At 36.7% G+C, this 24,847-nt stretch overlaps 1 protein-coding gene across 1 annotated transcript in view; it reads right to left on the reverse strand.

The window, feature by feature from the left end:
• Positions 1-11,158: 11,158 nt before the first annotated feature.
• Positions 11,159-24,847, reverse strand: part of LOC138842536 (uncharacterized) — a 102,633-nt gene continuing 88,944 nt past the window's right edge. Inside the window, exons 7-10 of the mRNA XM_070044774.1 lie at positions 14,622-14,765; positions 12,764-12,804; positions 12,010-12,076; positions 11,159-11,292 (exon numbers count right to left, since the gene is read on the reverse strand). Coding sequence (XP_069900875.1) covers positions 11,217-11,292; positions 12,010-12,076; positions 12,764-12,804; positions 14,622-14,765 — 328 coding nt within the window. The 3' untranslated portion in view covers positions 11,159-11,216. The remainder of the gene's footprint in view (positions 11,293-12,009; positions 12,077-12,763; positions 12,805-14,621; positions 14,766-24,847) is intronic.

Consider the following 24,847-nt stretch of genomic DNA (forward strand, 5'->3'; position numbering starts at 1 on the left):
AAATCAAGATTGGTATTTTACACATAAATCATTATTATGTTTTCAAATTTATTGAAATAGAGTTCCAGATAACACTTTGTAATTAAATTTCAATCCATCTGTGGAGTTTTGTCTCATTCTTTTACCTATATACTATGTCTACTTCAATTCTACAATGGTAGATTTCTAGAGTTGAGATAGAAACCATATGGCTTCAAAACCTAAAATATTTATTTTCTAGGCCTTTATGAAAAATGTTTTCTATTATAAAGAAATACATAGAAAATCTAATCATTATTACTTTATTGTATTTTAGTTTCTTCACTTGGAATTATCCAGTAGACCACTACTGTATCAACACACAAGGCTCTTCTGTTTTTCTCTATACTAAATATTATACCACATTTCATTTTCTTTCTTCAAAATCAAATGCTTAATTTCTTTGTTACAACCATTCCTCTGCTTTTCCTATCCAGTTATACACATCAGAAACCTGGGCTCCTTTTGGGTACATTCTCCTCCTACACACTGCAGCCAAACTATTATTTATAAATTTCTTAGACAAATAACGTTGAGTTACACTATGTCTTGGTAACTAAGAATAATACTGTGTAAAATTCTAATTCCCTATACCAGATATTTTTAAGTATGTAGAAGTTATTATATTAAGCAATCTGTAATTGGTACACCAGTATATTCCTCACATAATCTGAGATTTGCATATTCTAGCTCCTTCCAATTCTTCATCTTTATCTTGTGTACTTTCTTGCCTCTTCAAGCACAGTATATTTCTTCAAGCTTCTCTAGTGCAGAAAGCTCTTTCCGACACTTAGACATCATTGAAAAATGTTTCTTCTCCCTGAAAAGCCCACTCTCAACAATGCACTCAAACTTCAGTAAAAACATTAGTCCCGCTCAAAGGATTTTTTTGTTACTTTTTATTTCATTTTATTTTTTTTACACTTTTATTGGAGTATAACTGCTTTACAATGTTGTGTTACATTCTGCTGTATAACAAAGTGAATCAGCTATATGTATACATATATCCCCATATCCCCTCCCTCTTGTGCCTCCCTCCCAACCTCCCTATCCCAGTCCTCTAGGTGGTTACAAAGCACCGAGCTGATCTCCCTGTGCTATGCAGCTGCTTCCCACTAGCTATCTATTTTACATTTGGTAGTGTATATATGTCAAGGCCACTCTTTCACTTAATCCCCGCTTAACCTCCCCCCACCATGTCCTCAAGTCCATTCTCTATGTCTGCGTCTTTATTCCTGTCCTGATCCTAGGTTCAACAGAGCCATTTTTTTTTCTGATTCCATATATATGTGTTAGCATATGGTACTTGTTTTTCTATTTCTGACTTACTTCACTCTGTATGACACACTCTAATTGATCCATGTCACTACAAATAACTCAATTTCATTTCTTTTTATGGCTGAGTAATATTCCATTGTATATATGTGCCACATCTTCTTTAACCATTCATCTGTCGATGGACACTTAGGTTGCTACCATGTCCTGGCTATTGTAAATGGTGCTGCAATGAACACTGTGGTACATCTCTTTTTCTAAATTATGGGTTTTCAGGGTATATGCCTAGTAGTGGGATTGCTGGGTCATATGATAGTTCTATTTTTAGTTTTTTAAAGAACCTCCATACTGTTCTCCATAGTGACTGTATCAGTTTACATTCCCACCAACAGTTCAAAAGGGTTCCCTTTTCTCTACAGCCTCTCCAGGATTTGTTTGTAGATTTTTTGATAATGGCCATCGTGACGAGTGTGAGGTGATATCTCATTGTGGTTTTGATTTACATTTCTCTGATGAGTAGTGATGTTGAGCATCCTTTCATGTGTTTGTTGGCAATCTGTGTATCTTCTTTGGAGAAATGTCTATTTAGGTCTTCTACCCATTTTTGGATTGGGTTGTTTATTTTTCTGACATAGAGCTGCATGAGCTGATTGTACATTTTGGAGATTAATCCTTTGTCAGTTGCTTCAATTGTAAATATTTTCTCCCATTCTGAGGGTTGTCTTTCCATCTTGTTTATGGTATCCTGTGCTGTGCAAAAGCTCTTAAGTTTCATTTGGGTCCCATTTGTTTTTATTGCTATTTCTCTAGGAGGTGGGTCCAAAAGGATCTTGCTGTGATTTATGTCACAGTGTTCTGCCTATGTTTTCCTCTAAGAGTTTTACAGTGTCTGGAATTACATTTAGGTATTTAATCCATTTTGAGTTTATTTTTATGTATGGTGTTAAGAAGTGTTCTAATTTCATTCTTTTACATGTAGCTGTCCAGTTTTCCCAGCACCACTTATTGAAGAGGCTGTCTTTTCTCCATTGTCTATTCTTGCCTCCTTTATCAAAAATAAGGTGACCATATGTGAATGGGTTTATCTCTGGGCTTTCTATCCTGTTCCATTGATCTATATTTCTGTTTTTGTGCCAGTATCATAATGTCTTGATTACTGTAGCTTTGTAGTATAGTCTGAAGTCAGGGAGCCTGATTCCTCCAGCTCTGTTTTTCTTTCTCAAGATTGCTTTGGCTATTCAGGGTATTTGTGTTTCCATATAAACTGTAAAATTTTTGTTTCTACTTCTGTAAAAAATGCCATTGGTAGTTTCATAGGGATTGCATTAAATCTGTAGATTATTTTGGGTAGTATAGTCATTTTCACAATGTTGATTCTTCCAATCCAAGAACATGGTATATCTCTCCATGTGTTTGTATCATCTTTAATTTCTTTCAACAGTGTCTTACAGTTTTCTGCAAACAGGTCTTTTGTCTCCGTAGGTAGGCTTATTCCTAGTTATTTTATTCTTTTTGTTGCAATGGTAAATGGGAGTGTTTCCTTAATTTCTCTTTCAGATTTTCCATCATTAGTGTATAGGAATGCAAGAGATTTGTTTGCATTAATTTTGTATCCGCTACTTTACCAAATTCATTGATTAGCTCTAGTAGTTTTCTGGTAGCATCTTTAGGATTCTCTATGTATAGTATCATGTCATCTGCAAACAGTGACAGCTTTACTTCTTCTTTTCCAATTTGGATTCCTTTTATTTCTTTTTCTTTTCTGATGGCTGTGGCTAAAACTTCCAAAACCATGTTGAATAACAGTGGTGACAGTGGGCAACCTTGTCTTGTTCCTGATCTTAGAGGAAATGGTTTCAGTTTTTCACCGTTGAGGATGATGTTGGCTGTGGGTCTGTCATATACGGTCTTTATTATGTTGAGGTAGGTTGCCTCTATGGTCACTTTCTGGAAAGTTTTTATCATAAATGGGTGTTGAATTTTGTCAAAAGCTTTTTCTGCATCTATTGAGATTATCATATGGTTTCTATGCTTCAATTTGTTAATATGATGCATCACATTGAGTGATTTGCATATATTGAAGAATCCTTGCATTCCTGGGATAAACCCCACTTGATCATGCTGTATGACCCTTTTAATGTGCTGTTGGGTTCTGTTTACTAGAATTTTGTTGAGTATTTTTGCATCTATGTTTATCAGTGATATTGGCATGTAGTTTTGTTTGTTTGTGACATCTTTTCTCGTTTTGGTAGCAGGCTGATGGTGGCCTCGTAGAATGAGTTTGGGAGTGTTCCTCCCTCTGCTATATTTTGGAAACGTTTGAGAGGGAGATGTGTTAGCTCTTCTCTAAATGTTTGCTAGAATTCACCTGTGAAGCCATCTAGTCATGGGCTTTTGTTTGTTGGAGGATTTTTAATCACAGTTTCAATTCCAGAGCTTGGTCTGTGATTGGTCTGTTCATTTTTTCTATATCTTCCTGGTTCAGTCTTGGAAGGTTGTACTTTTCTAAGAATTTTGTCCATTTCTTCCAGGTTGTCCATTTTATTGGCATAGAGTTGCTTGTAGTAATCTCTCATGATCCTTTGTTTCTACAGTGTCAGTTGTTATTTTTCCTTTTTCCTTTCTAATTCTGTAGATTTGAGTCTTCCCCCTTTTTTCCCTGATGAGTCTGGCTAATAGTTTATCAATTTTGTTTATCTTCTCAAAGAACCAGCTTCTAGTTTTATTGATCTTTGCTATTGTTTCCTTCATTTCTTTCTTATCTGATCTTTATGATTTATTTCCTTCTGCTAATTTTGGGTGTTTTTTTTTTCCTCTTTCTCTAATTGCTTTAGGTGTAAGGTTAGGTTGTTTGGATTTTTCTTGTTTCTTAAGGTAGGATTGTATTGTTATAAACTTCCCTCTTAGAATTGATTTTGTTGCATCACATAGGTTTTCGGCCATCACGTTTTCATTGTCATTTGTCTCTAGGTATTTTTTTATTTCCTCTTTGATTTCTTCAGTGATTTCTTGGTTATTTAGTAGCGTATAATTTAGCTTCCATGCATTTGTATTTTTACAGATTTTTTTCCTGTAATTGATATCTAGTCTCAAAGTGTTGTGATAAGTAAAGATACCTGATACAATTTCAATTTCCTTAAATTTACCAATGCTTGATTTGTGACCCAAGATATGATCTATCCTGGAGAATGTTCCACGTGCGCTTCAGAGGAAAGTGTATTCTGTTGTTTTTGGTTGGAATGTCTTATAAATATCAATTAAGTGTATCTGGTCTAATTTGTTATTTAAAGCTTGTGTTTCCTTATTTATTTTCATTTTGGATGATCTGTCCATTGGTGAAAGTGGGGTGTTAAAGTCCCCTACTGTTCCTGTGTTACTGTCGATTTCCCATTTTATGGCTGTTAGCATTTGCTTTATGTATTGAGGTGCTCCTATGTTGGGTGCATAAATATTTACAGTTGTTATATCATCTTCTTGGATTGATCCCTTGATAGTCTTTATTTTAAAGTCTATTTTATCTGATTTGAGAATTGCTACTCCAGCTTTTTTTTTTTTGATTTCTGTGTGCATGGTGTATCTTTTTCCATCCTCTCACTTTCAGTCTGTATGTGTCCCTAGGTCTGAAATGGGTCTCTTATAGACAGCACATATATTGGTCTTGTTTTTGTATCCATTCAGACAGTCTGTGTCTTTTGGTTGGACCATTTAATCCATTTACATTTAAGGTAATTATTGATATGTATGTTCCTATTCCCATTTTCTTAATTGTTTTGGGTTTGTTATTGTAGGTCTTTTCTTTTTCTTGTGTTTCCTGCGTAGCGAAGTTCCTTTAGCATTTGTTGTAAAGCTGGTTTGGTAATGCTGAATTTTCTTAACTATTGCTTGTCTGTAAATCTTTTAATTTCTCTGTCGAATCTGAATGAGATCCTTGCTGGGTAGAGGAATCTTGGTTTTGGTTTTTCCCTTCAGCACTTTAAATATGTCCTGTCACTCCCTTCTGCCTTGCAGTGTTTCTGCTGGAAGATCAGCTGTTAACCTTATGGGCATTCCCTTGTATGTTACTTCTTGCTTTTCCCTTGCTGCTTTTAATATTTTTTCTTTGTATTTAATTTTTGATAGTTTGATTAATATGTGTCTTGACATGTTTCTCCTTGAATTTATCCTGTATGGGACTCTTTGTGCTTCCTGGACTTGATTATTTCCTTTCACATGTCAGGGAAGTTTTCAACTGTAATCTCGTCATATATTTTCTCAGACACTTTCTTTTTCTCATCTTCTGGGACCACTGTAATTTGAATGTTGGTGTGTTTGATGTCCCGGAAGTCTCTGAAACTGTCCTCAATTCTTTTCATTCTTTTCTCTTTATTCTGCTCTGTGGCAGTTATTTCCACTATTCTATGTTCCAGGTCACTTATCCATTCTTCTGCCTCAGTTATTCTGCTATTGATTCCTTGTAGAGAATTTTAAATTTCATTTCTTTGGTTGTTCATCATCGTTTGTTTGCTCTTTAGTTCTTCTAGGTCCTTGTTAAACGTTTCTTGTATTTTCTCCATTCTATTTCAGAGATTTTGGATCTTTACTATCATTACTCTGAATACTTTTTCAGGTAGACTATTTCCCTTTCATTTGTTTGGTCTGGTGGGTTTTTACCTTGCTCCTTCATCTGCTACATATTTCTCTGTCTTCTCGTTTTGTTTCAGTTACTCTGTTTGGGGTCTCCTTTGTGCAGGTTGCAGGTTCATCATTCCTGCTATTCTTGTGTTTATCTCCAGTGGGTGAGGGTGGTTCAGTGACTGTGTAGGCTTCCTGGTGGAGGGGACTGGAGCCTGTGTTCTGGTGGATGGGGTTGGATCTTGTCCTTATGGTGGGCAGGGTTCCATCTGGTGGTGTGTTTTGTGGTGTCAGTGAACTTAGTATGACTTTAGGCAGCTTCTCTGTTAATGAGTGGGGTTGTGTTCCTGTCTTGCTAGTTGTTTGGCATGGGGCATCCAGCACTGGAGCTTGCTGGCCATTGGGTGGAGTTAGGTCTTAGTGTTGAGATGGAGATCTCTGGGAGAGCTCTCGCCAATACTACATGGGGCTGGGAGGTCTCTGGTTGTCCAATGTCCTGGACTCGGCTGTCCCTCCTCAGAAGCCCAGGCACAACACCTGGCTGTATCACTAAGACCCTGCCATCTGCATGCCTTGAAAGAAAAGGAAGAAAAAACCCAAACAGATATAACCCCAAAACAAATGGTAAAAGCAAAACTAAACAGATAAAATCAAACAAAGAAACATACAGACACACACACTCATTAAAAGAAAAGACACACAAGCAAACAAAAAAAACAAAAGTAACAGAAAAATGAACAGACAGAACCCTAGGTTAAATGGTAAAAGTAAACCTAAACAGACAAAATCACAAAAAGAAACACACACACACACACACACACACTCATTAAAAGAAAAAAAAAAGAGAGCAACCAAACCCATAAACAAATCCACCAATGATAACAAGCACTAAAAATTAAACTAAGTTAAACATAAAACCAAAAACAAATCAGATGCAGAAAGCAAACCCCAAATCTACAGTTGCTCCCAAAGTCCACCATCTCAATTTTGGGAACATTCATTGTCTATTCAGATATTGCACAGATGCAGGGTTTATCAGGTCGATTGCAGGGATTTAATCCACTGCTCCTGAGGATGCACGGAGAAATTTCCCTTTCTAACCTCTGCTTGCACAGCTCCTGGGGTTCAGCTTTGGTTTTGGCCCTGCCTCTGTGTGTAGGCCACCCTCAGGCATCTGTTCCCCACCCAGACAGGAAAGGATTAAAGCAGCGGCTTATTAGGGCTCTCTTGATCACTCAGGTCGGAGAGGAGGAAAGGTATGATAGTCATAATTGGAATGCGGGGTGAGCCTGCAGGGGGGAGAAGCTGACGTGACATTGCAACAGCCTGAGGCATGCTTTGTGTTCTCCTGGAGAAGTTGTCCCTGGATCATGGGACACTGGCAGTGGCGGGCTACACAGGCTCCTGGGGGAGTGTGGTAGTGTCCTGTGCTTGCACACAGGATTTTTGGTGGCAGTGGTGGCAGCATTAGTGGTCCGTGCCTGACTCTGGGGTCTGAGATGATAGCTGCGGCTCATGCCCATCTCTGGAGCTTGCTTAGGCTGTGCTCTGCCGTCTGTGGGCACACAGAGCAGGAAGCGCCTCTCCTCGCGCATCCCGAAACAACGGTTTCTGGCCTCTTAGGCAGGTCCAGACATTTTCCTGGACTCCCTCCCGGCTAGCTGTGGTGCACTAACCACTTCACACTGTGTTCACGCCACCAACCCCAGTTCTCTCCCTGGAATCTGACCCCTGATCCTCAGCTCCCAGTCCTCAGCCCCCCAGCGGGTGAGCAAAGCGTCTCAGGCTGGTAAGTGCTGGTCAGCACCGAGCCTCTTTGCAGGAATGTCTCCGCTTTGCCCTCTGCACCCGTTGCTGCACTCTCCTCTGTGGGTCTGAAACTTCCCACACACACACCCCACCCCCGTCTCCGCCAGTGAAGTGGCTTCCTAGTGTGTGGAAACTTTTCCTCCTTCACAGCTCCCTCCCAGATGTGCAGGTTCCACTGCTATTCTTTTGTCTCTGTTTTTTCTGTTTTCTTTGCCCTCTCCAGGTACATGGGGATTTTCTTTCCTTTTGGGAAGTCTGAGGTCTTCTGCCAGCGTTCAGTAGGTGTTCTGTAGGAGTTGTTCCACATGTAGAAGTACTTTTGATGTATTTGTGAGGAGGAAGGTGATCTCCACGTGTTACTCCTCTGCAATATTGAAGGTCTCTCTCAGATTTTTTCTTAATGGAAAACACGTTTGTTCTTTCACTCTTAGTCTCATAAAATACTATACATTTTTTGGAAAGTATTCACCACAGAAAAATATGTTATTGTGAGATTTTATTTTGCATCTCTCTCCTCAGTACTTTGTAAGCTCCATGATAACAAGAATCAAATTTCCTAATGAATACCTAGTACTAAATTTGAAATACATAAGCATCTTGCTAAAATAGGAATTCAAAAATAATTCTATTGAATAATACTGATTTTGTATGAAAATGTTTATAGAGGCATTACTTACAAAAGCAAAGGACAATAAAAAATGTAAGTATAAAAACTGGGGAAAGATGGAGTAAATTAAAGTTTACACCTAGGATTGAATTCCAGTCATTCTCTACACATAGTGTTTCAGAAGAAATATTTAACAGCATTAGTATTCTCAAGCATGAGAAAACATTATACTGTTTTGGTTATCATTTTCCTCTGGGCACACAACCCTCCCTATTGACAAAACTAAAATGAAATAGAATATTCTTATCATGAGCTGTCCAGACACTGAAATAAATACCCAGTGTAATTTTTTGCTCTTCAAGGAAACCTGAAGTCACATGGCTAAGTACCTAAATAGTCCAGAAATGGAGTACAGACATATATAGACCATCCAGTTTTACAGGGGGTTATCATAAAAGAGGACAGAAGGGAATAAAAAGCACTTAGTTTTCTGTAAAACTAGGCCACAGAGATGCTTGATGTATGGAATTACTGTGGATACCCCTGGAAAACTGTCCTATATAGAATCTCTTCACAAGCACCCTCTAGGTTTTCCAGAGGGAATAGATGGGGAATACAATTATATTATTTAGAATGCTTTTGGATTAATTAATAGGAATTCTATATAAACTTGCTAAAACAATGAGATCATCTATTGTCTCATAAAACTGGAAGTTGGAGCAGATTTCTAAGCTCACTGAATACATGACTTAATGAGGTCATCAGAGTCATTGGTTTTATCTGTCTTTTATCTCTTTTGTCCTCAGGTTGGCTTTATGCTAAGACTGGTTGCCCTCAGGGTTACAAGGTGACTGCCAGTAGCAATCAGTTTTAGAGGCTTATTCCTGTTCTTACGTTCTTGACTGAAGAGCAAAGAAGAACTTTCCCAAAAGCCCTTAGCTGACTTCCTAATTCTTTTAATTCTCAGTAAATTCCATGTCTATTTTCCAACCAATCACTGATAGGTGTAAAGATAAATATTGTGATTGGTTTAGACTAAACGGAGCCCACTCAGTCTCTACTAAGTTATATAAGCTTCATAGAATGAACTGGATATTTGGGGAAAATGAATTCAGTTTCTAGTAGGGAAATGAAGGGGGCATATGGAATATAAATGGATAAGCAACAATTAAAATCCAATATTACAAGCTCTTTGGCTATCCGAGAACTTATTCCACATACATATTTTCATTCCACACATTCTACAATACATTTAAAAAAAATTCGTGCCCACTTGAAATATGTCTTAATTCCTTCCCAAAGGGAGAAAATCCAAAGTCAATTACTGCATTTATTCCGAAGTACAAGATCTCTGGGTAGTATTCAGTCCTCTGACATGGCTCCCAATGGTCCAGTGATTTATCTTCCTTAACTGTACACAAAGTGGTAAAAAGCATGATAATTACAATAAAAAACTCCCTTTTGTAAAGGTGGACAACGGGAAAATATGCAGTTGTCTATAATATACTTTACTTGTTGGACAGGGTTACAAAAACTTCCTGTTCTGTCAGTGAAGTGATTTTCATAGCTTGTGAATCAGAGAGCTTTTATTCTCCTCTCTCAGAGTATAGCCATGTCTGTTGTCTCTGTGACCTTAGAGTGGACAGTGTAAAATTTCTTTTCTGGGTCTGCACCACTTTAGCAACGTACTTTCTGTAGGTGAAAATTCTTGGGACTAGTGTTTACTTTAGAAGGTTTAGCAATCATATACTCTAACCAGGCTTGGGGTCACTTTGGTATACATTTCTTTTAAAACTAGTTATACAGCCTACTTGTTTTCAATTAACTGCACGACTACTAATACACAATCAGCAATTATTTGGGCCTATGAATCTGGAAGTTTCTGGTTTATGATAACAAGCTCTGTGCTCTGTCTGTGCCATGAGACCTTAATGTAACACTTTCCTTTTCTCTTGGTCTCAGTTACCAGGTGATTTAACCAACTGCCTCTGGCATGAATATCGCTGCTTTAGACAGCCGTATCTTCACAATAATCAGACTGTGCCCTTCATCAGTCACACAATGCTTTACAGGAGGTGCTTGGAAGAGGTTTGGGGGGACAAGTGTTTTGTTCTAATCTTATTTTCTCTCAAATTCCCAAACGTTTAGAGTAATGTTCTTACAAGTCTTAGCTTTCCTAAATCATCCAGGCCCATGATTACTAAACTTCCAAATGTTTTGGTTGTAATCATAAGTGAAGATGACCTCTCTTAGCAGAGACATATTTTTCTCGCTCAGATTTCATGAGTCACTTGCAGACAAAAGTTTTCTCCATATTTTAAGGTGTTATGTAATGCCAAAGAAAAGATTCAACCTAGTTCAATCTCATAAATATTTCCTACTAGGATTCATGATGACTCAGCCATCATCAAAAGTTGATACATCACAATATACAATAGGCAATAGTTAAAAAGAACTTTTCTGTAGAATAACTAGTATTTTCAGATTCCTGTGACAGAAAAATATTATCCTTATTGCCTTGTATCAATTTTACTCAATTCCATATTTTAGAATGTTATTTCCAGATTTCTATTTCTAACACAAATATTTTATTCATTTAGGATGCTGACTCAAGGAACTCTGATTCAAACAGCTTAACTATGATTGCTATGAATAAGCTGATACAGAAGAAGTCTAGGAGAAAGACAATCTTCAGAATTTATCAATTTAGGAGCTCATTAGTATTATAAAGGCTCAAGTTTTACTATCTCTCAGCTCTCCTGGCCACAGTATTGATGCCACCCTAAAATTGGTTCTGTACATACTTGTAGAATTACTGCCAAGAATGATCATGATTACCTGCATTTTCCTTCACATCAGTGATAGAAGAAGAAATGTTTCTGGAAATCACTGCTAATTACACAGAACTGATTTTTCCAAAAGCAAATTTCTTTATGATTCTCTGTGATCTGAATTTCACTGCATTTCTATTCCTGAAAAAAAAAAAGATCACTGACAAGTAGAAATGACAGCTTAACCAGAATGTTTGATGAATGGCACATTATTGGTTTCCAATGTGTCATCCACAGCCTATGGATATCCAAGCTGCCTGTGGGAAGGTTGATACCTAATCAAAATCAGAGTTGTAAGTAAAAGGAAGCAGTGCTATGGCTTAAGCAAACAACCATATCTACTGTAAGGACACTAGGAAATTACTGGATTTTTTGATTAAAAAATGTATTAAGGCTTAGGACATGAAGACTGATAGAACTGATGGAAATATAAGAGCAGTACTACCCCATAGGTAAGTACAGTAATCATAGGGACTCCATATATAGTTTTTCATGATTACAAGACATTCGGGAAATTCAACTAACTTTAGATGTATTTTCTTTGGAGAACTATGTTGTATTTCTTCCTGCATTGTTTTACTATATTATTAACAGATATTGTTCCCAAGAACACACATTAATAGCTCTACTACATACAAATCTCATCTTCTTCGAGGCTGTTTCCAAGGGAATTCTATCTGCTACAGAATCTGATTGGGTCAATTAGATATTATCTCATTATCCAATACATGGTGTTTCTAATAGGATAAGTTTCTGATGATGAATAAACTCCTGGTCTTCCTTATGCCTGTCTGTACATGGTGGATTTTACCAAGGTGCTAAAAAGAAAAAAAATTGATATTAAGAATAAAAACATACCTTTTACAAAATATATAAATAAGTGTATTAGAGTAGGTCTTAAAAAGAATACCAGTCCACAGTATTACTAGAGAGAGGATAAAATAACATAACAGTTAATACATTGCTGAGATTGTAAGACGATAAGGCAGGCAATTAATTTCTCCCACCAAAGAAATAAAACACAAAACAATAAAAATAACAAAAGATGACTTGTAATCAGAGAAGTGATTTTAGTCAAAGAAATCTGAGACTGTCTTAGAGGCAAATTCAATATCAGTTTAGGAAAAACTGACTAAATCATGGACTTGTGCTAAGTTGGGGATGAATCTTACACCTGTATATTAAGTGCAGAGTCTCACTGGGGGCTAAAACAGGAGGGTACAAAAATGTGCCTATCACTAATGGAAGGCTGTAAGAAATCATATTTTTATGCTGTGGCTGGGGGTTAATAATAATATACCCTGCATGTTTGCAATTACAGATCTCACTTGGGTCTGAAGTTCAAATTAAAAGTAGATCTCTAATCATAAAAATCATATATCGATAAATTGAAGCTAAGCTCAAGATAGTTTCCCAGGTTAATAGTGTTCCTTGGAACCCAGAAGAAGCACATTTAAACCTATCTTAGAGGAAATTATTCTCTACTTAAGCCCTCAGAATTTCAACAAACTAAATTGAAAAAAAATGACCTCAATATCAAATATGAACTGTAGATGAAATGAAGTCAAACATAAATAAAAGTCAGCTAAAAAGAAAGAACTGATATACATACCATGTCTTTCAATAAATCCAGTGATTTTTGAAAAATCAGTTCTAAATGTAAAGAAATTATATAAAATTATTTTATAAAATAAAGACAAAATCAAGAAAAAGTCTATATCTATTTGCAAAATATCCAATGCAGTTCTTAAGAAAGAAAAATGTTAAAATTAAAATTACAATAAATACATTAAACGTAAGATTTAATTTAGCTAAATAGACGATTATTATTATTTATTTATGACATACCCAATTTAACAGGACATAGAAAGTCTGAAGTATAAGTGACAGAAAGAATCTAAGGGGAGAATACTGATCAAAAAGAAATGGATTTAGTTATAATAATATCAGAAAAAGAAGTCAAAAATACTATCAGGGATTAAAAGATATTTACTATGATCAAATGTATGAATCATTAAGACCTAGTAACTCCAGCTTCTCAAGCTTCTATAAATATAGCAACTCAGTCTTCACAAGGGAAAATTGAAAATCCACAAACTGGGAAATGTTCTCACACTTCTTTCACTTAATGCTATGTCAGAAAATATTTATAGATATAGATAGGTAGATGACAGATAGATGGATGAATGGATGTGTGTGTGTGTGTGCACGTGCACATGCATATGTGTATCTTATAAGAGTCTTGAATCAGCAACTGAATTATTGAATCTGACACTGACCTGGGGTAACATTCAGACACTTCAAAAACATCTAGATAAGTGGTCTGAGGTATCAATAACATCTATTAAACAGAAATGATACCCTCTCAAGTTGTTAGCATGAGAGATATGGATGTCAGGTGATAAACTGAGTTCTGACCCAAGCCCAACTCACAGTGTGCTCACCGGTTTATAATGAAATTTGTGGATATTTGTCCCGTTCCTGATATATAAGTGGAAAAAACACAGTTAGTGATAGAACACCCCTTGTCTTGCTTTTCAAATTTGTGTAGGAAAGCCAAATGAAACTGAACTGAACTCGTCTCCCATTCCAACAAGCTTGAAATCAACAGCAATACTGCATTTCTGGAATTATTGAAGAGATGTGTATTACTGTCAAAGATATGAAAAATGTAGTAGTTGTGATTCCTAGATATCCCCATTTAATTTGCTTACATGGCTTTAGCACAACAGTGATGGATCATGGCACATAAACATGGACTCCTGTATATTTAACAGGTGGCAGCCTGATTTTGAATTGAAACTGCTATGTCTACATATGATACCCTGACTAAAAAAGCTTATCATAGACATTACCATTGGAGATTTAGGTGTGCATCTATTGGTTTGGAAAATAATAAATAAGTAAATTTTCAATCTCCATTAAGTGTGTGTGTGTCTATGTGTGTGTGTTTATATGGTAAGGACCAAGGACGATAGTTCCATCTTCACGGTTTTATATAAGTATTATATCAACTCTCTTGCTTTCTACATAATACTGTATATAGGGGATTTATGATCTCAATAATCCATAGAAGATACCAGTAATTTGCTATATTGATTACATCAGAGTGCTCATTTAACCCCTTTGGGCCCCCACGGGAGTGGAGGAAGACTGGACAGAGAGGGAGAAGGGGCCATTGAAGGTACAGTATTTACTATGGGATTTAACTCCTCAAAGGCCTCCCAGTAGCTTCAGATCTGCTCAAGAATCCTTCATGTCCTCCTGGTTTGCAGTGAGTGGCTCACAGCTTCAAGGCCTCCTCTGCCAGATGGAGAACTATTTCAAACATCCTTCCTCTATTTTGTACTGTAGCAATGCAGACAGGAAACCTGACCCCATTTTCAGGTTCTAAAGAGAAATTCTAAGTACCTGAAAGACTGAGGAACATGGTGGCTTTTATTTAAGATGTGGAGACAGAGAGCACATACCTGGACTTGGGCCTACAGCAGCACCAAATTGCACCAAGAGTTCCCTTTATTTTCTCTCGCATCTCTGTTTCTCCTTTTCTCTCTGTTGGATTAGCCACGGGGGCTCCAAGTTCTTCATTGTGTGGTCCTGGTACCAAGATTCTCCTGGGAATTATAGAGATATTCACCTTCTACATCGAGCACTTCTTATTTTTTCCCCAGCAACATAAGTCATCCTTAAGAGGGGTCAGGGTGCTAGCTCTTAAATATATTTTAGTCATCCCTTTGTACATTAAATTCTCTTTCTTGGAGACTGCTCCTGACATGGTGTTCACTGTGCTCTCAGCCGGCCTCCTGAAGTTCTGCCCTGCCTTCCCCACCAGGTACAGTTCAGGAGCTGCCTACCTCAGGGTGATAGGTTATCTTCTAGTTGCTTTATTCTTCTCCGTTTTACATTTAGAGAGTATAATTGGAATACATAAACTTCTCTGTGACCACAGCTTTATTTGCAACCCACAGGTTTTGTTATGGCATATTTTCATTATCATTCAATTAATAAAATTCTAATTCCCATTGCGGCTTTATCTTTGACCTAAATAATGATCAGAAGTATCCAACTATTTGGTAAAATATTGGTTATATAGGTTTAAATTTCTTGCTTATTCAGTGCCTTGTTTTATAACCAGAATATAGTCAATTTTATAAATGTGCCATGTGCACCTAAAAATTTCTGCATAATATATATATTCCATCATTGTTGGTGCAGTGTTTTATGTAAATTTAGGCCAAAGTTTTTAATGATGGTACTCAGATCTTCTATAATCTGCTGATTTGTTGTTGTGGTTCTATGTTCCTGATCTAGGTAATTCAGATTTTTCTATTTCTACTTAGATTTTTGGAATTTCCCTTCATATATTGCATTGAAGTTTAGACTTATAATATATTCCTTGTAAAGTAACGGTGGGTTTTATTATCCTGCCTTATCGCCAGTGATACTTTTTGCTTTCAAATCTATGTTAACATTAAAAAATCTTCTTCAATTTTACTTATTGTTGTTATGACATAATTTTTGAATCCTTTCATTTTCAATCTGACTCTTGTCTCTCGTAGGTGGCACAGAATTAGGTTTTGGGTTTGTTTCAATAATCCTTGTCCTTTAATTTCAGTATTTACAGTTAATGTATTTTCTTATAGACCGTTTACTCCTTGTTTACTATTTGTCCCACCTTGTTATGTTCCTTTTGCTCTTCTTTCTTCCTTTGAGATTTCTTCAAATTCCATTTTCCCTTGTATTAGCTTGTTATTTTTACATAAGTAGCAGTTACACATGTACCATGACTTATTAGCTCTTTTACTGCTTCTCAAGCAATGCTGAGATCTTAAATTTCTTTTACTACTTTTTCCTCTTCCATTTGTTTTAATGCATTCTAATTTTTGATATATTTTATTATTACTCTTTTGTGCTGTTAGATTTTACTTAGGTTTATCCACTTATTTATCCTTTCTGTTATACATAATTCTTTATAAAGTCCTTATTTTCATCTGTGATAATCTTCCTTCTGCCTGCAGGTCTCCCTTTAGAATTTAATTCAGTCAGTTCTGATGAGAACATATTTTCTAAATTTTGTTTGTCTGCAAATTTCCTTATTTCATCTTTCCTTCCAAACAACATTTTCTCTGCCTCTAGAATTCCCAATGGGCAGTTCTTTTCTTTAGCACTTAAAAATGTTATTCCATTATTTTCTCGTATCCAGTCAGTTTCACTGAGAAGTAAGCTGTAATCTTAATCCTATTGTTCCTTTGAAAGTAATCTCTCTCTTTTTCCTCGGGCTGCTTTTAAGATGTCATGTTTTTCTTTGCTGTTCATGAATTGTACTGTGGTGATCTTAGGTGTGGTTTTCTTTGTATTTGTTCTTGTTGCTTTTTTTTTTTAGTGCTTATTGAATTTAAGGCTCCATATATTCTTTTTAGTTTTAGAGAACTCTCAGCTGTTAATATTTCTGAAATATTGTTTTCATCCCAATCTCTCTCTCCTTTTTTCTTTGGACTCCAGTTTACACATATGATAAAAATGTTTACTGTGGCCCATATGTCTCAAATGCGCTTTTGTGTACTTTTTATTCTTTTCGTTTCCCATGCTTTAGTCTTAATATTGTTACTACTCTATCTTCCAGTTCACTTACCTCTCTTTACCTGTGCCCAATCCACTACCGAGTTTTAAATTTCGTATAATTTTTAATTCTATCAGTTCAACTTCAATCAGTTTATAGTTTCTAGTTGTCAAGTTAAATTCTTCACCTTGTCATCTATTTTCTTGAACTTGATAATATTTACTGAAATATGTATGAACTTGAATGTTTGGGTCATCTATGATTCTGATTCTTTTTTGTTTTTTATTCTAATTCTCCTTTTCTTGGTAGTCTTGGTGGTTCTTCAGTGAATACCAGACTTGGGATATGACAAGTTGTAGAGAATCTGAATGACATTACAGTTGTCCTTTGAACAACCTGGGTTTGAACTGCACAGATCCACTTATACATGGATTTTTTTCCAATAAGTAATACAGTACTACATGATCTGTGGTTGGTTGAATCCTCAGATTCAGAACCACAGATAAGAAGGGCCGACCATAAAGTTATATGTGGATTTTTGACTGCACAGGGAGTCAGCGTCTCTAACCCCTACATTGTTCCAGGGTCAACTGTATTTTCTTGAGGAGAGAATTTCCTATTCTTAGGTAGGGAGCAGAGGGGAAGATCACCTCAGTCACTGGACCAACTTCATACTCATTTTCCTTCTTTATAAGATTCAATGTAGATGTTGCATCAACCTTCCTAACACATAGACACACAGACACACACACACACACATATGTAGAGAATTCCAATGTCCTAATTCATATCATTAGTTTTCCATTGGGCCACAAATCTTTCATAGGTTCTGAACCCCAATTTTGTCTCTTCAGCATTATGAGCCAACTAAGTCTTTGCTTTGACTTCAGTTAGCTTTTGTTTGACTTCTTAGCATCTTGTCTTGTCTACCTATTATACATGGAAAATACTGCAAGGGAACACTGTTGCTGAATCCAGCTCCGTTCTCTGAATCTTTACTCTCTCTGTGATTTTGGTCCTTAAAATTCTAGCTGCCTTGTTATTTCTCAATTCCAACTCTGGTTTCCTTAGTCCTATGACATTGTCCTAAGATCTACTGGCTTTTCTACCTCTTAGGAGCCACATTTGGTTTCTCAGACTTTTGCTCTTCATCAGTAGTTTCTAAATGACTGGGCTAGAAACGCATGTGCAGAATATTGTTCTCACTTCAGTGAGTTTCTTTCTCTATTTTACTTTTCTAGGTCATGGCTACCTCAGTAGCTTTCTAACACTCACAGTCAAATGTTTCTTATGATTTATCTGGCCTTTCTAGTTCTGGGATAAACATTTTCATACCTTCCAATCCAATTTGAGTAATGTATTGTTTTTACAGTGCATTAGTGGAAATTAAATGGTAAATTCAGTCAGTCATTTCATACATCAAAAAGGAAAATCAGTCAACACAACTGTCTGACTGAAATGAATGAAGAAAATAATTCAAGGTAAACTACTGTCCCAGTAGACTTGTATAAATACAGTAGTGGTGTCAGGTGCAGAATTAATCTTTCCTCACCCTTAACTGCAGAACACTCTGCCAGCCAATTCAGTCACTCAAATGATACTGAATTATAATATTCCAGTTTCATTTACTCTCAGTTACTGGTGACTGCCCTTCCTTCTCCTTCATCTGTCCATCAGTGGAGAATGTCAGAGCAGGAGAATAGTAATATTGGCATATTGTAATGCACTATCTTGAATTCTACAGCTTCAAAATTCTTAGGCTAATTCAATGATCTTAAAGAGCCTGGTGCAGAAAGGATATGTGAATTAAATCCCAGACCACTGGCTGACCCTTCCAGCACTAACATCCCTTATTCCTGGTTCTAATATATCACAGAATACTCAAGAGGAAAGTTTTGAGTGGTCAGCAGAAATATGGCTCCAAAGCAGGCAGATGGAAAAGAAATGTTGTCATCTATGAACCACTTTAAAGTTGACTTGTCTTTTACTCATAAACCAGATTCAGTGTGAATTCTGTTCTGCTGTTAGAGAATCTGTTGGAGGAGTGTGGGCAATTCTTTTGAATTTTTTACTATCTAACTTTTTGGTTTTTTAACATCTTTATTGGAGTATAATTGCTTTACAATGCTGTGTTAGTTTCTGCTTTATAACAAAGTGAATCAGCTATACATATACATATATCCCCATATCTCTTCCCTCTTGCGTCTCCCTCCCTCCCACCCTCCCTACCCCACCCCTCTAGGTGGTCACAGAGCACGGAGCTGATCTTCCTGTGCTATGTGGCTGCTTCCCACTAGTATCTATTGTACATTTGGTAGTGTATATATGTCCAAGCCACTCTGTCACTTCATCCCAACTTACCCTTCCCCCTCCCCGTGTCCTCAAGTCCATTCTCTACATCTACGTCTTTATTCCTGTCCTGCCCCTAGGTTCTTCAGAACAATTTTTTTTAGATTCCATATATCTGCGTTAGCGTACGGTATTTTTCTCTTTCTGACTTATTTCACTCTGTATGACAGTCTCTAGGCCCATCTACCTCACTGCAAATAACTCAATTTCATTTCTTTTTATGGCTGAGTAATATTCCATTGTATATATGTGCCACATCTTCTTCATCATTCATCTGTTGATGGACACGTAGGTTGCTTCCATGTCCTGGCGATTGTAGATAGTGCTGCAGTGAACATGGTGGTACATGTCTCTTTTCGAATTATGGTTTTTTTAGGGTATATGCCCAGTAGTGGGATTGCTGGGTCGTATGGTAGTTTTATTTTTAGTTTTTTAGGGAACCTCCATACTGTACTCCATAGTGGCTGTATCAATGTATATTCCCACCAACAGTGCAAGAGGGTTCCCTTTTCTCCACACCCTCTCCAGCATTTATTGTTTGTAGATTTTTTAATGATGGCCATTCTGACTGGTCACACAAAAAACTCTGGCATGGTGTTCACCATCTAGCTAATCCTAACATGCAGACATTTATGAGAGTAAAGTCAGGTCTTTGCCAGAGTGGGTTGTGTATTTGGGCAACTGGGTCAGATCAAGAAGGGCAAATGTAGGCTGCCAGAGTAAATAAGGAGAGGAAAAACAAAAAGAGCGAGACATATCATTCATCAGTGATTTCCCCCCCGATATTCTTAGCCTCCACCTATCTCCATCTTACTGGTAACACAGGAAATAGACTGAAGAATCAGGTAAAAGGTCTCTACAGAAACTGAGGTAATATAGAAAATAAAAAAATAAAACATAAAATTGTAAATTTTCTTCCTAGGGATAATTGAGATGATACTTCAATAATAACATAAGATCAGGTGAAGTCTAAAGAAATTTTAGAAAACCCGGATAAAGTAAGAAGACATCTCTTCGCCAGCATCCGAATGTTAGAGAGACACCGAGACATGTGGGCCAAGTTCTGGAGAGAAGGGAAACACAGACACAAGCTTGACATTTGGTGCAGCTTTTCTCCTTGGGGCATTTGCTGATTCAACTCATACAACCTAGGAGCTGAAAAGCCAAGGAGTTCAAAAGACTCTAACCACAGAAGCCAAACGGCAAGAGCTCAAGCTAAAGGCAACAACTAATGGAATGACAAGCTACACGTATCCTTAGTCTCACAGGGCTGGGGGAACCATTACATTTAAAGCCTAACAAATACAAGGGTAGTTGGGAATAGGGAGAATCTAAACGTTCACATGCTAATCCCAAAGGGCAACACCCGTAGAGGAAGGACAAGACAGAAATAGAGCAACCTTCACACAGAGTGAAAAACGGTTTTGAATGAGCTCAAACTGAGAATGGACTAAGGTTTCCAGTCCCTATAGCAACTGTCTGCCATGGGCAAAAGGAAATCTTTTCAAGAGAACGATAACAACATCCTGAATGTGGAGGTATCTTTATAGTTTCCTAAAATAAGTTAAGCCCAATTTTAATATAAAAATAATTGGACATACCAGGAAAAAGACTAAATGATCAAAAGCTCAAAAAGAAAAAAAACAGAAAGAAGGAAAAAAGAAAATATAAATAGACACAGGAGGACAAGAGTTAATAGGCCTTGGTTAAAAAACAAAACAACTACGATTAAACAAAGAAAATAGACACATGGCAAATAAGTGTATGAAAAGATGCTACACATTCCATGTCATCAGGGAATTTTAAATTAGAACAATAATGAGATATCACTACACACCTATTCAAATGTCTAAAATCCAAATACTGAAATACCAAAGTTGTTGACAATGCAGAACAACTGGAATTCTCATTTGTTGCTAGGAAGATACTTGGCAGTTTCTTACAAAACTAAACATACTTTTACCATACAGTGATCTAGTAATCATGCTATTTGGTATTTACCCATAGGAACTGAAAAGTTACATCCACATAAAAACCTGCACATGGATGTTTATAACAGTTTTTTTCATAATTGCCAAAACTTGAAATCAACCAAGATGTTTGTCAATAGGTGAATGGATAAACGAACTATGGTATATCGGTACAAAGGAATAGCATTCAGCAATAAAGAGAAAAGGCTACGTAGCCATGAGAAGACATGGAAGAAGCTTAAATGCGTATTGCTAAGTGAAAAAAAGCCAATCTGCAAAGGCTACATACATATTATATGATTGCAGCTATATGAAATTTAGGAAAAGGCAAAAGTGTGGAGACAGTCAAAAGATCAGTGGTTGCCAGAGGTTGTGGGGAGGGAGAAAAGGATGGGTGAAGCCCGGAATTTTAAAGGCAGAGAAACTCCTGTGTATGGTTCTGTAATGGTGGATACAGGCTATTGCACATTTGTCAAAAATCATATAATGTACAAAACAAAGAGTGAAGTCTAAAGTAAACCATGGACATTAGTTAGTAATAATGTGTCAATATTGGTTCATTAACTATAACAAATGTATTACGCTAATGTAAGATATTAATAATAGGGGAAACTGGGTAGAGAGGTAAGGAGGTATGAGAACTCTGTCCTTTCTGCTTAATTTTTCTGTAAACGAGAAACGGCTCCAAAATAGTCTGTTAATTTAAAAAACAAATCTAGACCTGCATACAAAACTTGCACGTAAATCCAACCACAGCAGTATTATTCATAAGAGCCCCAAAGTGGAAATACCCCAAATGGCCATTTACTGTGAATGGATAGATGAAACATAGTAATATCTAGACCATGGAATATTATTCAGCCATAAAAAGAAATCAAGTACTGATGCATGCTACAACATGGATGAACCTTGAAAACATGCTAAGTAATTGTATGATTCCATTTGTATGCAATGTCCAGTCTAGACAAATCTGTAGAGACAAAGTATATTAGTGGCTGCCTAGGGTTTGGAGAAATGGGGGAGTGAGTGACCTATAATGGATTCTTTTTCTTTTGGGGGGTGGATGAAAGTTCTAAAATTGATTGTGGTGGTAGATGCATAACACATTAAATTGTACACTTTAAATAATATGGAAAGTAAATTATATCTCAATGAAACTATTATTTAAAATTATGATTAATGTATTAAAAAAGGACAACATGTACAATTTAAGCAAAACTTGTCTGTGAAATGCAACCAAAAGAAACTTCTAGAATTAAAAATGCTGAAATTAAGCACTCAGAAGATCGGTTGAACAGTACTTTAGTCAAACAAAAGGATTACAAATGTCAATTAAAAAATAACTACACTAAAATGTGGAGGCAAAATGACGGAAAACAGAGAAATAAGTACTTAAGACATACAGAGTATATATAAAACACTGTGTCTAGCCAGCCCCAAGTCACACAGCCTAGGGAGGAGACATACAGCCTACCTGAATCACAAGGACTTCTCCAAAGGAAAAATGAGGTTCTGATGCCAGAAGTGGATGGAATGAATTGCAAAGAAAAAGAACAATGGTAAAGTATAATCTAGATATACATCGGTAAATACATAGGTTCCCTGGGGTTGTGATCTGGTACAAACAATAAAAAAAAAAAGGTAAGACTCATAGTAGAGGCTGCTAGATTCTGCTGAGGAAAATGTCCAGGGAGGGAAGAGTTGATTTATTTCATTATTTTTTTAGAGTCCACATATAAGTGACATCATGCACTATTTGTCTTTGTCTTATTTCACTTAGCATAGTGTCCTCCAGTTTTATCCATGTTGACTTAAATGATAGGATTTTCTTCTTTTTTAAGGTTGAATAATATTCCATTGTGTATATATATACCATATTTCCTTTATCCATTAATCTACTATGGACACTTAGGTTGTTTCCATACCTTGGCTCTTGTGAATAATGCTACAATGAACATGGGAGTACAGATATCTCTTCTAATAATGATGATGTTTCCTTTGGATATATACTCAGAAGTGGGAGTGAGGAAGAACTTATGACACGAATCGACCATGTGTAAAAGACGTTGTAGGAATGCAAAAGTCTGAACACCTAAGCAGAGTGTGAAGTATTTGGAAAGGTCATTGTTCAAGGTCATACATAGTTTAAAATTATGACATTTCAGTGAGCCTGTGTGCATGAAGGCTTGCTTATATTTTGGGATTTGAATATAGTGCAAAGAAGTGTTGCTAAATTTTCGATCAACATCAAAAACAGGGTGGAAATGTTTTTTTCTTTTATTATGAAACTGCAGGAAAGGCAAGCCTAGAATCCTAGGCCCACTAGAATCTTCCCTGATGATAGTGCTAATTTAGGAGAATAAGAAGGATCCAAGGCCATAGAACAATTTTGAAAGCAAAATAAGACTGCTGAGCCTTCACCCAGTGTATGAGATTAAGTTTTAATGGCATATGATGAAGTGGCCATGACACAGCCGGCAGAGCTCGTTGAGTTGTTGAAAATGGCTCTTGAAGCTACAGGAAATGAACAGTAGACATAGAAAAAGAACAAGGTAAATCCCAAAGAGTGGAAGGACAAAATTAATCAAGAGAAAAGTCAAAAATAGAGAAGAAAAGCAGTAAACTTGACAAATAAAACCAAAAGCTTGTTCTTTAGAAAGACCAATAAAATAAGCAATATTTGGCAAATATGATAGTGATGAGACTAGCTATAAAACAGAGTTTTTTTTTTAATTACAAAAGAATACCATGGTAGCTTTATACCAACACATTTGAAAATCTGGACAAAATGGCTGATTATTGATTAGTTATGTGCAGCCATTATTTACTCCTGTTTTGAGTAGAGAATACAAGTAGCTTTATGAAAATAGAAAATATAATCAAAGATATACACCTTAGAAAGACATCAGTTATTTTCCAATGTATTAAAAAATTAGAAGAGTCCTAATACAAAAATCAGATATGGAAAATTTACCCAAAAGTAACTAGAAGCACATTTCTTTTAAGATCTTAAGTTCTACCTCATATTAGCAAATAGATTCCAGCAACATATTTTTAAAAAGTCATTATGATCAAGAGGGATTTATCACCATAAAGCAGATTTTTTCCCTAATTGGGATTCGGGCAGATGAGCTATGGGACTTTTCAAATCTCCAAAAATAATGACAAGAATAGTGACAGAAAAATAGGAGGCTGCAAGCAAAAACATTCAGGAAATGAGGAGAAATGAATGAGATTTAATAGATGATTATGACAGCCAGGATAGTACAGTTTGTTGGCACATACTTCATACAAGCTGAGGCTTTGGTTTTTTTGTTGTTGTTTTTGTTTTTCTTAATTAGGAGAAATGTCTTAGAAGCAGCACTGTGGGGGGGAAGAGAATGACAATCTAGTCTCTAAGCTCTACAACAGAGTTGTCCTTCTCTGAGGAGACAGTAAGGAAAGCTGTGTCATCAGGGGAAGTCAGTTTTTTTTTTTTTTTTTTTTTGGCGGTACGCGGGCTTCTCACTGTTGTGGCCTCTCCCTTTGCGGAGCACAGGCTCCGGATGCGCAGGCTCAGTGGCCATGGCTCACGGGCCCAGCCGCTCCGCGGCACGTGGGATCTTCCCGGACCAGGGCACGAACCCGTGTCCCCTGCATCGGCAGGCGGACTCTCAATCACTGCGCGACCAGGGAAGGCCGGAAATCAGTTTTTTATTCAAGTCAGAAGATAAAGGAAACATTAAAGGAAAATACTGAAGATTGGGAATTTTGGTAATGACAGACTATATATTCTAAAGGATACACAGAAACTATTTGGGGAGTGAGAGATTGGAGA

The sequence above is a fragment of the Globicephala melas genome, unplaced genomic scaffold (assembly GCF_963455315.2).
Source record: "Globicephala melas unplaced genomic scaffold, mGloMel1.2 SCAFFOLD_99, whole genome shotgun sequence".
Lineage (NCBI taxonomy): Eukaryota > Metazoa > Chordata > Mammalia > Artiodactyla > Delphinidae > Globicephala > Globicephala melas.